Here is a 17,913-nt window from a genome sequence, read left to right as displayed (position 1 = left end):
ATAAAGAAATTACCAAAACAAACTTCCACTGCTGTATCAGCACTGAAGGCCATGTTTTCTTTCAACAGTGTAATTTGTACTAAAATATTACATTGTTCAACTTCCTACTGTAGAAATGCTTTTCTGCTGAATTCACATCTTGTTTTCATAGAAACAGATATTATTTCTTCTTTTTTTAAAACCCACTGAACGTGTAGATTATTGAAGTCCAGGACAGTGTTGTTCTTGAAGAGAGTGGGGTTAGTAAACCAGAATATTGGTAATTTGAGGAAATTAGAAATTGAGTATTGATTTTGTTATTCATCGTTAGGAAAACCGTTGATTACCTGTAGTTTGTGGCGTACCAGTTGTGGTAGTCACAGGAGTCGTTGGTGTTGGAGGTGAAAAAGTTGTGGGAGGTGACACTGTTGTTGTGGAAGCTGTTGTTGATTTTGGAGTAACAGTTGGTGTCGTTGTTTCTGTTATGATTGTAGTTGTTTGTAAAGAAATAACAAAGAAATGCATTTTAAATCATTTGTTGGATGAAAAGCAAAATATCGATCAAGACTCACCCAACAATAACGGTTGAAAACACAATTCACAACAAAAATAAGTTTTCTACTTGCAGTAAAGACATAAAACCCCCGATGTTGAAAAAATATTTTTTGGGGGAGATCAACCGTGAAGATAAAGTACTCTGCTAGAAATACTTACATACAGCAAAAGACCATACACACTTTTGCCATGGAACGCATCTTGTTTTCGCATTGTGTATTCAGCTTTCCTTTTGATTTACAATAGCACTAAATATTTAAGTGGTAATCTGTGCTATTTTCAATGATCACTTTCTCAAAGCATTTCCGTTGGTGACACTCAACAAATAAAGAAATTACCAAAATAAACTTCCACTGCCGTATCAGCACTGAAGGCCATGTTTTCTTTCAACAGGGTAATTTGTACTAGAATATTACATTGTTCGTCTTCCTACTGTAAAAAATGCTTTTCTGCTGAATTCACATCTTGTTTTCATAGAAACAGATATTATTTCTTCTTTTTTTAAAACCCACTGAACGTGTAGATTATTGAAGTCCAGGACAGTGTTGTTCTTGAAGAGAGTGGGGTTAGTAAACCAGAAAATTGGTAATTTGAGGAAATTATAAATTGAGTATTGATTTTGTCATTCGTCGTTAGGAAAACCGTTGATTACCTGTAGTTTGTGGCGTTCCAGTTGTGGTAGTCACAGGAGTCGTTGGTGTTGGAGGTGAAAAAGTTGTGGGAGGTGACACTGTTGTTGTGGAAGCTGTTGTTGATTTTGGAGTAACAGTTGGTGTCGTTGTTTCTGTTATGATTGTAGTTGTTTGTAAAGAAATAACAAAGAAATGCATTTTAAATCATTCGTTGGATGAAAAGCAAAATATCGATCAAGACTCACCCAACAATAATGGTTGAAAACACGTTTCACAACAAAAATAAGTTTTCTACTTGCAGTAAAGACATAAAACCCCCGATGTTGAAAAAATACTTTTTGGGGGAGATCAACCGTGAAGATAAAGTACTCTGCTAGAAATACTTACATACAGCAAAAGACCATACACATTTTTGCCTTGGAACGCATCTTGTTTTCTCATTGTGTATTCAGCATTCCTTTTGATTTACAATAGCACTAAATATTTAAGTGGTAATCTGTGCTATTTTCAATGATCACTTTCTCAAAGCATTTCCGTTGGTGACACTCAACAAATAAAGAAATTACCAAAACAAACTTCCACTGCTGTATCAGCACTGAAGGCCATGTTTTCTTTCAACAGTGTAATTTGTACTAAAATATTACATTGTTCAACTTCCTACTGTAGAAATGCTTTTCTGCTGAATTCACATCTTGTTTTCATAGAAACAGATATTATTTCTTCTTTTTTTAAAACCCACTGAACGTGTAGATTATTGAAGTCCAGGACAGTGTTGTTCTTGAAGAGAGTGGGGTTAGTAAACCAGAATATTGGTAATTTGAGGAAATTACAAATTGAGTATTGATTTTGTTATTCATCGTTAGGAAAACCGTTGATTACCTGTAGTTTGTGGCGTACCAGTTGTGGTAGTCACAGGAGTCGTTGGTGTTGGAGGTGAAAAAGTTGTGGGAGGTGACACTGTTGTTGTGGAAGCTGTTGTTGATTTTGGAGTAACAGTTGGTGTCGTTGTTTCTGTTATGATTGTAGTTGTTTGTAAAGAAATAACAAAGAAATGCATTTTAAATCATTCGTTGGATGAAAAGCAAAATATCGATCAAGACTCACCCAACAATAATGGTTGAAAACACGTTTCACAACAAAAATAAGTTTTCTACTTGCAGTAAAGACATAAAACCCCCGATGTTGAAAAAATACTTTTTGGGGGAGATCAACCGTGAAGATAAAGTACTCTGCTAGAAATACTTACATACAGCAAAAGACCATACACACTTTTGCCTTGGAACACATCTTGTTTTCTCATTGTGTATTCAGCTTTCCTTTTGATTTACAATAGCACTAAATATTTAAGTGGTAATCTGTGCTATTTTCAATGATCACTTTCTCAAAGCATTTCCGTTGGTGACACTCAACAAATAAAGAAATTACCAAAACAAACTTCCACTGCTGTATCAGCACTGAAGGCCATGTTTTCTTTCAACAGTGTAATTTGTACTAAAATATTACATTGTTCATCTTCCTACTGTAGAAATACTTTTCTGCTGAATTCACATCTTGTTTTCATAGAAACAGATATTATTTCTTCTTTTTTTAAAACCCACTGAACGTGTAGATTATTGAAGTCCAGGACAGTGTTGTTCTTGAAGAGAGTGGGGTTAGTAAACCAGAATATTGGTAATTTGAGGAAATTATAAATTGAGTATTGATTTTGTTATTCATCGTTAGGAAAACCGTTGATTACCTGTAGTTTGTGGGGTACCAGTTGTGGTAGTCACAGGAGTCGTTGGTGTTGGAGGTGAAAAAGTTGTGGGAGGTGACACTGTTGTTGTGGAAGCTGTTGTTGATTTTGGAGTAACAGTTGGTGTTGTTGTTTCTGTTATGATTGTAGTTGTTTGTAAAGAAATAACAAAGAAATGCATTTTAAATCATTCATTGGATAAAAAGCAAAATATCAATCAAGATTCACCCAACAATAACGGTTGAAAACACGATTCACAACAAAAAGTAAGTTTTCTCCTTGCAGTAAAGACATAAAACCCCGATGATGAAAAAATCTTTTTTGAGGGAGATCAACCGTGAAGATAAAGTACTCTGCTAGAAATAATAACATACAGCAAAAGACCTTACACACTTTTGCCTTGGAACGCATCTTGTTTTCGCATTGTGTATTCAGCTTTCCTTTTGATTTACAATAGCACTAAGTATTTAAGTGGTAATCTGTGCTATTTTCAATGATCACTTTCTCAAAGCATTTCCGTTGGTGACACTCAACAAATAAAGAAATTACCAAAACAAACTTCCACTGCTGTATCAGCACTGAAGGCCATGTTTTCTTTCAACAGGGTAATTTGTACTAAAATATTACATTGTTCATCTTCCTACTGTAGAAATGCTTTTCTGCTGAATTCACATCTTGTTTTCATAGAAACAGATATTATTTCTTCTTTTTTTAAAACCCACTGAACGTGTAGATTATTGAAGTCCAGGACAGTGTTGTTCATGAAGAGAGTGGGGTTAGTAAACCAGAATATTGGTAATTTGAGGAAATTATAAATTGAGTATTAATTTTGTTATTCATCGTTAGGAAAACCGTTGATTACCTGTAGTTTGTGGCGTACCAGTTGTGGTAGTAACAGGAGTCGTTGGTGTTGGAGGTGAAAAAGTTGTGGGAGGTGACACTGTTGTTGTGGAAGCTGTTGTTGATTTTGGAGTAACAGTTGGTGTCGTTGTTTCTGTTATGATTGTAGTTTTTTGTAAAGAAATAACAAAGAAATGCATTTTAAATCATTCGTTGGATGAAAAGCAAAATATCGATCAAGACTCACCCAACAATAATGGTTGAAAACATGTTTCACAACAAAAATAAGTTTTCTACTTGCAGTAAAGACATAAAACCCCCGATGTTGAAAAAATACTTTTTGGGGGAGATCAACCGTGAAGATAAAGTACTCTGCTAGAAATACTTACATACAGCAAAAGTCCATACACACTTTTGCCTTGGAACACATCTTGTTTTCTCATTGTGTATTCAGCTTTCCTTTTGATTTACAATAGCACTAAATATTTAAGTGGTAATCTGTGCTATTTTCAATGATCACTTTCTCAAAGCATTTCCGTTGGTGACACTCAACAAATAAAGAAATTACCAAAACAAACTTCCACTGCCGTATCAGCACTGAAGGCCATGTTTTCTTTCAACAGTGTAATTTGAACTAAAATATTACATTGTTCATCTTCCTACTGTAGAAATACTTTTCTGCTGATTTCACATCTTGTTTTCATAGAAACAGATATTATTTCTTCTTTTTTTAAAACCCACTGAACATGTAGATTATTGAAGTCCGGGACAGTGTTGTTCTTGAAGAGAGTGGGGTTAGTAAACCAGAATATTGGTAATTTGAGGAAATTATAAATTGAGTATTGATTTTGTCATTCGTCGTTAGGAAAACCGTTGATTACCTGTAGTTTGTGGCGTTCCAGTTGTGGTAGTCACAGGAGTCGTTGGTGTTGGAGGTGAAAAAGTTGTGGGAGGTGACACTGTTGTTGTGGAAGCTGTTGTTGATTTTGGAGTAACAGTTGGTGTCGTTGTTTCTGTTATGATTGTAGTTGTTTGTAAAGAAATAACAAAGAAATGCATTTTAAATCATTCATTGGATGACAAGCAAAATATCGATCAAGACTCACCCAACAATAACGGTTGAAAACACGATTCACAACAAAAAGTAAGTTTTCTCCTTGCAGTAAAGACGTAAAACCCCCGATGATGAAAAAATATTTTTGGGGGGAGATCAACCGTGAAGATAAAGTACTCTGCTAGAAATAATAACATACAGCAAAAGACCATACACATTTTTGCCTTGGAACGCATCTTGTTTTCTCATTGTGTATTCAGCATTCCTTTTGATTTACAATAGCACTAAATATTTAAGTGGTAATCTGTGCTATTTTCAATGATCACTTTCTCAAAGCATTTCCGTTGGTGACACTCAACAAATAAAGAAATTACCAAAACAAACTTCCACTGCTGTATCAGCACTGAAGGCCATGTTTTCTTTCAACAGTGTAATTTGTACTAAAATATTACATTGTTCAACTTCCTACTGTAGAAATGCTTTTCTGCTGAATTCACATCTTGTTTTCATAGAAACAGATATTATTTCTTCTTTTTTTAAAACCCACTGAACGTGTAGATTATTGAAGTCCAGGACAGTGTTGTTCTTGAAGAGAGTGGGGTTAGTAAACCAGAATATTGGTAATTTGAGGAAATTAGAAATTGAGTATTGATTTTGTTATTCATCGTTAGGAAAACCGTTGATTACCTGTAGTTTGTGGCGTACCAGTTGTGGTAGTCACAGGAGTCGTTGGTGTTGGAGGTGAAAAAGTTGTGGGAGGTGACACTGTTGTTGTGGAAGCTGTTGTTGATTTTGGAGTAACAGTTGGTGTCGTTGTTTCTGTTATGATTGTAGTTGTTTGTAAAGAAATAACAAAGAAATGCATTTTAAATCATTTGTTGGATGAAAAGCAAAATATCGATCAAGACTCACCCAACAATAACGGTTGAAAACACAATTCACAACAAAAATAAGTTTTCTACTTGCAGTAAAGACATAAAACCCCCGATGTTGAAAAAATATTTTTTGGGGGAGATCAACCGTGAAGATAAAGTACTCTGCTAGAAATACTTACATACAGCAAAAGACCATACACACTTTTGCCATGGAACGCATCTTGTTTTCGCATTGTGTATTCAGCTTTCCTTTTGATTTACAATAGCACTAAATATTTAAGTGGTAATCTGTGCTATTTTCAATGATCACTTTCTCAAAGCATTTCCGTTGGTGACACTCAACAAATAAAGAAATTACCAAAATAAACTTCCACTGCCGTATCAGCACTGAAGGCCATGTTTTCTTTCAACAGGGTAATTTGTACTAGAATATTACATTGTTCGTCTTCCTACTGTAAAAAATGCTTTTCTGCTGAATTCACATCTTGTTTTCATAGAAACAGATATTATTTCTTCTTTTTTTAAAACCCACTGAACGTGTAGATTATTGAAGTCCAGGACAGTGTTGTTCTTGAAGAGAGTGGGGTTAGTAAACCAGAAAATTGGTAATTTGAGGAAATTATAAATTGAGTATTGATTTTGTCATTCGTCGTTAGGAAAACCGTTGATTACCTGTAGTTTGTGGCGTTCCAGTTGTGGTAGTCACAGGAGTCGTTGGTGTTGGAGGTGAAAAAGTTGTGGGAGGTGACACTGTTGTTGTGGAAGCTGTTGTTGATTTTGGAGTAACAGTTGGTGTCGTTGTTTCTGTTATGATTGTAGTTGTTTGTAAAGAAATAACAAAGAAATGCATTTTAAATCATTCGTTGGATGAAAAGCAAAATATCGATCAAGACTCACCCAACAATAATGGTTGAAAACACGTTTCACAACAAAAATAAGTTTTCTACTTGCAGTAAAGACATAAAACCCCCGATGTTGAAAAAATACTTTTTGGGGGAGATCAACCGTGAAGATAAAGTACTCTGCTAGAAATACTTACATACAGCAAAAGACCATACACATTTTTGCCTTGGAACGCATCTTGTTTTCTCATTGTGTATTCAGCATTCCTTTTGATTTACAATAGCACTAAATATTTAAGTGGTAATCTGTGCTATTTTCAATGATCACTTTCTCAAAGCATTTCCGTTGGTGACACTCAACAAATAAAGAAATTACCAAAACAAACTTCCACTGCTGTATCAGCACTGAAGGCCATGTTTTCTTTCAACAGTGTAATTTGTACTAAAATATTACATTGTTCAACTTCCTACTGTAGAAATGCTTTTCTGCTGAATTCACATCTTGTTTTCATAGAAACAGATATTATTTCTTCTTTTTTTAAAACCCACTGAACGTGTAGATTATTGAAGTCCAGGACAGTGTTGTTCTTGAAGAGAGTGGGGTTAGTAAACCAGAATATTGGTAATTTGAGGAAATTACAAATTGAGTATTGATTTTGTTATTCATCGTTAGGAAAACCGTTGATTACCTGTAGTTTGTGGCGTACCAGTTGTGGTAGTCACAGGAGTCGTTGGTGTTGGAGGTGAAAAAGTTGTGGGAGGTGACACTGTTGTTGTGGAAGCTGTTGTTGATTTTGGAGTAACAGTTGGTGTCGTTGTTTCTGTTATGATTGTAGTTGTTTGTAAAGAAATAACAAAGAAATGCATTTTAAATCATTCGTTGGATGAAAAGCAAAATATCGATCAAGACTCACCCAACAATAATGGTTGAAAACACGTTTCACAACAAAAATAAGTTTTCTACTTGCAGTAAAGACATAAAACCCCCGATGTTGAAAAAATACTTTTTGGGGGAGATCAACCGTGAAGATAAAGTACTCTGCTAGAAATACTTACATACAGCAAAAGACCATACACACTTTTGCCTTGGAACACATCTTGTTTTCTCATTGTGTATTCAGCTTTCCTTTTGATTTACAATAGCACTAAATATTTAAGTGGTAATCTGTGCTATTTTCAATGATCACTTTCTCAAAGCATTTCCGTTGGTGACACTCAACAAATAAAGAAATTACCAAAACAAACTTCCACTGCTGTATCAGCACTGAAGGCCATGTTTTCTTTCAACAGTGTAATTTGTACTAAAATATTACATTGTTCATCTTCCTACTGTAGAAATACTTTTCTGCTGAATTCACATCTTGTTTTCATAGAAACAGATATTATTTCTTCTTTTTTTAAAACCCACTGAACGTGTAGATTATTGAAGTCCAGGACAGTGTTGTTCTTGAAGAGAGTGGGGTTAGTAAACCAGAATATTGGTAATTTGAGGAAATTATAAATTGAGTATTGATTTTGTTATTCATCGTTAGGAAAACCGTTGATTACCTGTAGTTTGTGGGGTACCAGTTGTGGTAGTCACAGGAGTCGTTGGTGTTGGAGGTGAAAAAGTTGTGGGAGGTGACACTGTTGTTGTGGAAGCTGTTGTTGATTTTGGAGTAACAGTTGGTGTTGTTGTTTCTGTTATGATTGTAGTTGTTTGTAAAGAAATAACAAAGAAATGCATTTTAAATCATTCATTGGATAAAAAGCAAAATATCAATCAAGATTCACCCAACAATAACGGTTGAAAACACGATTCACAACAAAAAGTAAGTTTTCTCCTTGCAGTAAAGACATAAAACCCCGATGATGAAAAAATCTTTTTTGAGGGAGATCAACCGTGAAGATAAAGTACTCTGCTAGAAATAATAACATACAGCAAAAGACCTTACACACTTTTGCCTTGGAACGCATCTTGTTTTCGCATTGTGTATTCAGCTTTCCTTTTGATTTACAATAGCACTAAGTATTTAAGTGGTAATCTGTGCTATTTTCAATGATCACTTTCTCAAAGCATTTCCGTTGGTGACACTCAACAAATAAAGAAATTACCAAAACAAACTTCCACTGCTGTATCAGCACTGAAGGCCATGTTTTCTTTCAACAGGGTAATTTGTACTAAAATATTACATTGTTCATCTTCCTACTGTAGAAATGCTTTTCTGCTGAATTCACATCTTGTTTTCATAGAAACAGATATTATTTCTTCTTTTTTTAAAACCCACTGAACGTGTAGATTATTGAAGTCCAGGACAGTGTTGTTCATGAAGAGAGTGGGGTTAGTAAACCAGAATATTGGTAATTTGAGGAAATTATAAATTGAGTATTAATTTTGTTATTCATCGTTAGGAAAACCGTTGATTACCTGTAGTTTGTGGCGTACCAGTTGTGGTAGTAACAGGAGTCGTTGGTGTTGGAGGTGAAAAAGTTGTGGGAGGTGACACTGTTGTTGTGGAAGCTGTTGTTGATTTTGGAGTAACAGTTGGTGTCGTTGTTTCTGTTATGATTGTAGTTTTTTGTAAAGAAATAACAAAGAAATGCATTTTAAATCATTCGTTGGATGAAAAGCAAAATATCGATCAAGACTCACCCAACAATAATGGTTGAAAACATGTTTCACAACAAAAATAAGTTTTCTACTTGCAGTAAAGACATAAAACCCCCGATGTTGAAAAAATACTTTTTGGGGGAGATCAACCGTGAAGATAAAGTACTCTGCTAGAAATACTTACATACAGCAAAAGTCCATACACACTTTTGCCTTGGAACACATCTTGTTTTCTCATTGTGTATTCAGCTTTCCTTTTGATTTACAATAGCACTAAATATTTAAGTGGTAATCTGTGCTATTTTCAATGATCACTTTCTCAAAGCATTTCCGTTGGTGACACTCAACAAATAAAGAAATTACCAAAACAAACTTCCACTGCCGTATCAGCACTGAAGGCCATGTTTTCTTTCAACAGTGTAATTTGAACTAAAATATTACATTGTTCATCTTCCTACTGTAGAAATACTTTTCTGCTGATTTCACATCTTGTTTTCATAGAAACAGATATTATTTCTTCTTTTTTTAAAACCCACTGAACATGTAGATTATTGAAGTCCGGGACAGTGTTGTTCTTGAAGAGAGTGGGGTTAGTAAACCAGAATATTGGTAATTTGAGGAAATTATAAATTGAGTATTGATTTTGTCATTCGTCGTTAGGAAAACCGTTGATTACCTGTAGTTTGTGGCGTTCCAGTTGTGGTAGTCACAGGAGTCGTTGGTGTTGGAGGTGAAAAAGTTGTGGGAGGTGACACTGTTGTTGTGGAAGCTGTTGTTGATTTTGGAGTAACAGTTGGTGTCGTTGTTTCTGTTATGATTGTAGTTGTTTGTAAAGAAATAACAAAGAAATGCATTTTAAATCATTCATTGGATGACAAGCAAAATATCGATCAAGACTCACCCAACAATAACGGTTGAAAACACGATTCACAACAAAAAGTAAGTTTTCTCCTTGCAGTAAAGACGTAAAACCCCCGATGATGAAAAAATATTTTTGGGGGGAGATCAACCGTGAAGATAAAGTACTCTGCTAGAAATAATAACATACAGCAAAAGACCATACACATTTTTGCCTTGGAACGCATCTTGTTTTCTCATTGTGTATTCAGCATTCCTTTTGATTTACAATAGCACTAAATATTTAAGTGGTAATCTGTGCTATTTTCAATGATCACTTTCTCAAAGCATTTCCGTTGGTGACACTCAACAAATAAAGAAATTACCAAAACAAACTTCCACTGCTGTATCAGCACTGAAGGCCATGTTTTCTTTCAACAGTGTAATTTGTACTAAAATATTACATTGTTCAACTTCCTACTGTAGAAATGCTTTTCTGCTGAATTCACATCTTGTTTTCATAGAAACAGATATTATTTCTTCTTTTTTTAAAACCCACTGAACGTGTAGATTATTGAAGTCCAGGACAGTGTTGTTCTTGAAGAGAGTGGGGTTAGTAAACCAGAATATTGGTAATTTGAGGAAATTAGAAATTGAGTATTGATTTTGTTATTCATCGTTAGGAAAACCGTTGATTACCTGTAGTTTGTGGCGTACCAGTTGTGGTAGTCACAGGAGTCGTTGGTGTTGGAGGTGAAAAAGTTGTGGGAGGTGACACTGTTGTTGTGGAAGCTGTTGTTGATTTTGGAGTAACAGTTGGTGTCGTTGTTTCTGTTATGATTGTAGTTGTTTGTAAAGAAATAACAAAGAAATGCATTTTAAATCATTTGTTGGATGAAAAGCAAAATATCGATCAAGACTCACCCAACAATAACGGTTGAAAACACAATTCACAACAAAAATAAGTTTTCTACTTGCAGTAAAGACATAAAACCCCCGATGTTGAAAAAATATTTTTTGGGGGAGATCAACCGTGAAGATAAAGTACTCTGCTAGAAATACTTACATACAGCAAAAGACCATACACACTTTTGCCATGGAACGCATCTTGTTTTCGCATTGTGTATTCAGCTTTCCTTTTGATTTACAATAGCACTAAATATTTAAGTGGTAATCTGTGCTATTTTCAATGATCACTTTCTCAAAGCATTTCCGTTGGTGACACTCAACAAATAAAGAAATTACCAAAATAAACTTCCACTGCCGTATCAGCACTGAAGGCCATGTTTTCTTTCAACAGGGTAATTTGTACTAGAATATTACATTGTTCGTCTTCCTACTGTAAAAAATGCTTTTCTGCTGAATTCACATCTTGTTTTCATAGAAACAGATATTATTTCTTCTTTTTTTAAAACCCACTGAACGTGTAGATTATTGAAGTCCAGGACAGTGTTGTTCTTGAAGAGAGTGGGGTTAGTAAACCAGAAAATTGGTAATTTGAGGAAATTATAAATTGAGTATTGATTTTGTCATTCGTCGTTAGGAAAACCGTTGATTACCTGTAGTTTGTGGCGTTCCAGTTGTGGTAGTCACAGGAGTCGTTGGTGTTGGAGGTGAAAAAGTTGTGGGAGGTGACACTGTTGTTGTGGAAGCTGTTGTTGATTTTGGAGTAACAGTTGGTGTCGTTGTTTCTGTTATGATTGTAGTTGTTTGTAAAGAAATAACAAAGAAATGCATTTTAAATCATTCGTTGGATGAAAAGCAAAATATCGATCAAGACTCACCCAACAATAATGGTTGAAAACACGTTTCACAACAAAAATAAGTTTTCTACTTGCAGTAAAGACATAAAACCCCCGATGTTGAAAAAATACTTTTTGGGGGAGATCAACCGTGAAGATAAAGTACTCTGCTAGAAATACTTACATACAGCAAAAGACCATACACACTTTTGCCTTGGAACACATCTTGTTTTCTCATTGTGTATTCAGCTTTCCTTTTGATTTACAATAGCACTAAATATTTAAGTGGTAATCTGTGCTATTTTCAATTATCACTTTCTCAAAGCATTTCCGTTGGTGACACTAAAAAAATAAAGAAATTACCAAAACAAACTTCCACTGCCGTATCAGCACTGAAGGCCATGTTTTCTTTCAACAGTGTAATTTGTACTAAAATATTACATTGTTCATCTTCCTACTGTAGAAATGCTTATCTGCTGAATTCAGATCTTGTTTTCATAGAAACAGATATTATTTCTTCTTTTTTTAAAACCCACTGAACGTGTAGATTATTGAAGTCCAGGACAGTGTTCTTCTTGAAGAGAGTGGGGTTAGTAAACCAGAATATTGGTAATTTGAGGAAATTATAAATTGAGTATTGATTTTGTTATTCGTCGTTAGGAAAACCGTTGATTACCTGTAGTTTGTGGCGTTCCAGTTGTGGTAGTCACAGGAGTCGTTGGTGTTGGAGGTGAAAAAGTTGTGGGAGGTGACACTGTTGTTGTGGAAGCTGTTGTTGATTTTGGAGTAACAGTTGGTGTCGTTGTTTCTGTTATGATTGTAGTTGTTTGTAAAGAAATAACAAAGAAATGCATTTTAAATCATTCGTTGGATGAAAAGCAAAATATCGATCACGACTCACCCAACAATAACGGTTGAAAACACGATTCACAACAAAAAGTAAGTTTTCTCCTTGCAGTAAAGACGTAAAACCCCCGATGATGAAAAAATATTTTTTGGGGGAGATCAACCGTGAAGATAAAGTACTCTGCTAGAAATAATAACATACAGCAAAAGACCAAACACACTTTTGCCATGGAACGCATCTTGTTTTCGCATTGTGTATTCAGCTTTCCTTTTGATTTACAATAGCACTAAATATTTAAGTGGTAATCTGTGCTATTTTCAATGATCACTTTCTCAAAGCATTTCCGTTGGTGACACTCAACAAATAAAGAAATTACCAAAATAAACTTCCACTGCCGTATCAGCACTGAAGGCCATGTTTTCTTTCAACAGGGTAATTTGTACTAGAATATTACATTGTTCGTCTTCCTACTGTAAAAAATGCTTTTCTGCTGAATTCACATCTTGTTTTCATAGAAACAGATATTATTTCTTCTTTTTTTAAAACCCACTGAACGTGTAGATTATTGAAGTCCAGGACAGTGTTGTTCTTGAAGAGAGTGGGGTTAGTAAACCAGAAAATTGGTAATTTGAGGAAATTATAAATTGAGTATTGATTTTGTCATTCGTCGTTAGGAAAACCGTTGATTACCTGTAGTTTGTGGCGTTCCAGTTGTGGTAGTCACAGGAGTCGTTGGTGTTGGAGGTGAAAAAGTTGTGGGAGGTGACACTGTTGTTGTGGAAGCTGTTGTTGATTTTGGAGTAACAGTTGGTGTCGTTGTTTCTGTTATGATTGTAGTTGTTTGTAAAGAAATAACAAAGAAATGCATTTTAAATCATTCGTTGGATGAAAAGCAAAATATCGATCAAGACTCACCCAACAATAATGGTTGAAAACACGTTTCACAACAAAAATAAGTTTTCTACTTGCAGTAAAGACATAAAACCCCCGATGTTGAAAAAATACTTTTTGGGGGAGATCAACCGTGAAGATAAAGTACTCTGCTAGAAATACTTACATACAGCAAAAGACCATACACACTTTTGCCTTGGAACACATCTTGTTTTCTCATTGTGTATTCAGCTTTCCTTTTGATTTACAATAGCACTAAATATTTAAGTGGTAATCTGTGCTATTTTCAATTATCACTTTCTCAAAGCATTTCCGTTGGTGACACTAAAAAAATAAAGAAATTACCAAAACAAACTTCCACTGCCGTATCAGCACTGAAGGCCATGTTTTCTTTCAACAGTGTAATTTGTACTAAAATATTACATTGTTCATCTTCCTACTGTAGAAATGCTTTTCTGCTGATTTCACATCTTGTTTTCATAGAAACAGATATTATTTCTTCTTTTTTTAAAACCCACTGAACGTGTAGATTATTGAAGTCCGGGACAGTGTTGTTCTTGAAGAGAGTGGGGTTAGTAAACCAGAATATTGGTAATTTGAGGAAATTATAAATTGAGTATTGATTTTGTCATTCGTCGTTAGGAAAACCGTTGATTACCTGTAGTTTGTGGCGTTCCAGTTGTGGTAGTCACAGGAGTCGATGGTGTTGGAGGTGAAGAAGTTGTGGGAGGTGACACTGTTGTTGTGGAAGCTGTTGTTGATTTTGGAGTAACAGTTGGTGTTGTTGTTTCTGTTTTTATTGTAGTTGTTTGTAAAGAAATAACAAAGAAATGCATTTTAAATCATTCATTGGATGACAAGCAAAATATCGATCAAGACTCACCCAACAATATCGGTTGAAAACACGATTCACAACAAAAAGTAAGTTTTCTCCTTGCAGTAAAGACATAAAACCCCCGATGATTAAAAAATATTTTTGGGGGGAGATCAACCGTGAAGATAAAGTACTCTGCTAGAAATACTTACATACAGCAAAAGACCATACACACTTTTGCCTTGGAACGCATCTTGTTTTCTCATTGTGTATTCAGCATTCCTTTTGATTTACAATAGCACTAAATATTTAAGTGGTAATCTGTGCTATTTTCAATTATCACTTTCTCAAAGCATTTCCGTTGGTGACACTAAAAAAATAAAGAAATTACCAAAACAAACTTCCACTGCCGTATCAGCACTGAAGGCCATGTTTTCTTTCAACAGTGTAATTTGTACTAAAATATTACATTGTTCATCTTCCTACTGTAGAAATGCTTTTCTGCTGAATTCACATCTTGTTTTCATAGAAACAGATATTATTTCTTCTTTTTTTAAAACCCACTGAACGTGTTGATTATTGAAGTCCAGGACAGTGTTGTTCTTGAAGAGAGTGGGGTTAGTAAACCAGAATATTGGTAATTTGAGGAAATTAGAAATTGAGTATTGATTTTGTTATTCATCGTTAGGAAAACCGTTGATTACCTGTAGTTTGTGGCGTACCAGTTGTGGTAGTCACAGGAGTCGTTGGTGTTGGAGGTGAAAAAGTTGTGGGAGGTGACACTGTTGTTGTGGAAGCTGTTGTTGATTTTGGAGTAACAGTTGGTGTCGTTGTTTCTGTTATGATTGTAGTTGTTTGTAAAGAAATAACAAAGAAATGCATTTTAAATCATTCATTGGATGAAAAGCAAAATATCGATCAAGACTCACCCAACAATAACGGTTGAAAACACGATTCACAACAAAAAGTAAGTTTTCTCCTTGCAGTAAAGACGTAAAACCCCCGATGATGAAAAAATATTTTTGGGGGGAGATCAACCGTGAAGATAAAGTACTCTGCTAGAAATAATAACATACAGCAAAAGACCATACACATTTTTGCCTTGGAACGCATCTTGTTTTCTCATTGTGTATTCAGCATTCCTTTTGATTTACAATAGCACTAAATATTTAAGTGGTAATCTGTGCTATTTTCAATGATCACTTTCTCAAAGCATTTCCGTTGGTGACACTCAACAAATAAAGAAATTACCAAAACAAACTTCCACTGCTGTATCAGCACTGAAGGCCATGTTTTCTTTCAACAGTGTAATTTGTACTAAAATATTACATTGTTCAACTTCCTACTGTAGAAATGCTTTTCTGCTGAATTCACATCTTGTTTTCATAGAAACAGATATTATTTCTTCTTTTTTTAAAACCCACTGAACGTGTAGATTATTGAAGTCCAGGACAGTGTTGTTCTTGAAGAGAGTGGGGTTAGTAAACCAGAATATTGGTAATTTGAGGAAATTACAAATTGAGTATTGATTTTGTTATTCATCGTTAGGAAAACCGTTGATTACCTGTAGTTTGTGGCGTACCAGTTGTGGTAGTCACAGGAGTCGTTGGTGTTGGAGGTGAAAAAGTTGTGGGAGGTGACACTGTTGTTGTGGAAGCTGTTGTTGATTTTGGAGTAACAGTTGGTGTCGTTGTTTCTGTTATGATTGTAGTTGTTTGTAAAGAAATAACAAAGAAATGCATTTTAAATCATTTGTTGGATGAAAAGCAAAATATCGATCAAGACTCACCCAACAATAACGGTTGAAAACACGATTCACAACAAAAATAAGTTTTCTACTTGCAGTAAAGACATAAAACCCCCGATGTTGAAAAAATATTTTTTGGGGGAGATCAACCGTGAAGATAAAGTACTCTGCTAGAAATACTTACATACAGCAAAAGACCATACACACTTTTGCCATGGAACGCATCTTGTTTTCGCATTGTGTATTCAGCTTTCCTTTTGATTTACAATAGCACTAAATATTTAAGTGGTAATCTGTGCTATTTTCAATGATCACTTTCTCAAAGCATTTCCGTTGGTGACACTCAACAAATAAAGAAATTACCAAAATAAACTTCCACTGCCGTATCAGCACTGAAGGCCATGTTTTCTTTCAACAGGGTAATTTGTACTAGAATATTACATTGTTCGTCTTCCTACTGTAAAAAATGCTTTTCTGCTGAATTCACATCTTGTTTTCATAGAAACAGATATTATTTCTTCTTTTTTTAAAACCCACTGAACGTGTAGATTATTGAAGTCCAGGACAGTGTTGTTCTTGAAGAGAGTGGGGTTAGTAAACCAGAAAATTGGTAATTTGAGGAAATTATAAATTGAGTATTGATTTTGTCATTCGTCGTTAGGAAAACCGTTGATTACCTGTAGTTTGTGGCGTTCCAGTTGTGGTAGTCACAGGAGTCGTTGGTGTTGGAGGTGAAAAAGTTGTGGGAGGTGACACTGTTGTTGTGGAAGCTGTTGTTGATTTTGGAGTAACAGTTGGTGTCGTTGTTTCTGTTATGATTGTAGTTGTTTGTAAAGAAATAACAAAGAAATGCATTTTAAATCATTCGTTGGATGAAAAGCAAAATATCGATCAAGACTCACCCAACAATAATGGTTGAAAACACGTTTCACAACAAAAATAAGTTTTCTACTTGCAGTAAAGACATAAAACCCCCGATGTTGAAAAAATACTTTTTGGGGGAGATCAACCGTGAAGATAAAGTACTCTGCTAGAAATACTTACATACAGCAAAAGACCATACACACTTTTGCCTTGGAACACATCTTGTTTTCTCATTGTGTATTCAGCTTTCCTTTTGATTTACAATAGCACTAAATATTTAAGTGGTAATCTGTGCTATTTTCAATTATCACTTTCTCAAAGCATTTCCGTTGGTGACACTAAAAAAATAAAGAAATTACCAAAACAAACTTCCACTGCCGTATCAGCACTGAAGGCCATGTTTTCTTTCAACAGTGTAATTTGTACTAAAATATTACATTGTTCATCTTCCTACTGTAGAAATGCTTATCTGCTGAATTCAGATCTTGTTTTCATAGAAACAGATATTATTTCTTCTTTTTTTAAAACCCACTGAACGTGTAGATTATTGAAGTCCAGGACAGTGTTCTTCTTGAAGAGAGTGGGGTTAGTAAACCAGAATATTGGTAATTTGAGGAAATTATAAATTGAGTATTGATTTTGTTATTCGTCGTTAGGAAAACCGTTGATTACCTGTAGTTTGTGGCGTTCCAGTTGTGGTAGTCACAGGAGTCGTTGGTGTTGGAGGTGAAAAAGTTGTGGGAGGTGACACTGTTGTTGTGGAAGCTGTTGTTGATTTTGGAGTAACAGTTGGTGTCGTTGTTTCTGTTATGATTGTAGTTGTTTGTAAAGAAATAACAAAGAAATGCATTTTAAATCATTCGTTGGATGAAAAGCAAAATATCGATCACGACTCACCCAACAATAACGGTTGAAAACACGATTCACAACAAAAAGTAAGTTTTCTCCTTGCAGTAAAGACGTAAAACCCCCGATGATGAAAAAATATTTTTTGGGGGAGATCAACCGTGAAGATAAAGTACTCTGCTAGAAATAATAACATACAGCAAAAGACCAAACACACTTTTGC

General features: G+C 34.9%; 1 protein-coding gene across 1 annotated transcript in view; it reads right to left on the bottom strand.

The window, feature by feature from the left end:
* LOC148655023 (mucin-19-like) overlaps positions 1-17,913 on the bottom strand; it is a 91,274-nt gene that overhangs the window by 4,835 nt on the left and 68,526 nt on the right. The window contains exons 37-57 of the mRNA XM_088646610.1: positions 17,517-17,609; positions 16,658-16,750; positions 15,798-15,890; positions 14,938-15,030; positions 14,078-14,170; positions 13,219-13,311; positions 12,358-12,450; positions 11,499-11,591; positions 10,639-10,731; positions 9,779-9,871; positions 8,920-9,012; positions 8,061-8,153; positions 7,202-7,294; positions 6,343-6,435; positions 5,483-5,575; positions 4,623-4,715; positions 3,764-3,856; positions 2,905-2,997; positions 2,046-2,138; positions 1,187-1,279; positions 327-419 (exon numbers count right to left, since the gene is read on the bottom strand). Coding sequence (XP_088502736.1) covers positions 327-419; positions 1,187-1,279; positions 2,046-2,138; positions 2,905-2,997; positions 3,764-3,856; positions 4,623-4,715; positions 5,483-5,575; positions 6,343-6,435; positions 7,202-7,294; positions 8,061-8,153; positions 8,920-9,012; positions 9,779-9,871; positions 10,639-10,731; positions 11,499-11,591; positions 12,358-12,450; positions 13,219-13,311; positions 14,078-14,170; positions 14,938-15,030; positions 15,798-15,890; positions 16,658-16,750; positions 17,517-17,609 — 1,953 coding nt within the window. The remainder of the gene's footprint in view (positions 1-326; positions 420-1,186; positions 1,280-2,045; positions 2,139-2,904; positions 2,998-3,763; positions 3,857-4,622; positions 4,716-5,482; positions 5,576-6,342; positions 6,436-7,201; positions 7,295-8,060; positions 8,154-8,919; positions 9,013-9,778; positions 9,872-10,638; positions 10,732-11,498; positions 11,592-12,357; positions 12,451-13,218; positions 13,312-14,077; positions 14,171-14,937; positions 15,031-15,797; positions 15,891-16,657; positions 16,751-17,516; positions 17,610-17,913) is intronic.

The sequence above is a fragment of the Lepisosteus platostomus genome, chromosome 9 (assembly GCF_059453375.1).
Source record: "Lepisosteus platostomus isolate fLepPlt1 chromosome 9, fLepPlt1.hap1, whole genome shotgun sequence".
Classification (NCBI taxonomy): Eukaryota; Metazoa; Chordata; class Actinopteri; order Semionotiformes; family Lepisosteidae; genus Lepisosteus; species Lepisosteus platostomus.
The sequence above is the reverse complement of the archived record's forward strand: the minus strand, read 5'-3'. Positions and strand labels throughout refer to the sequence as shown.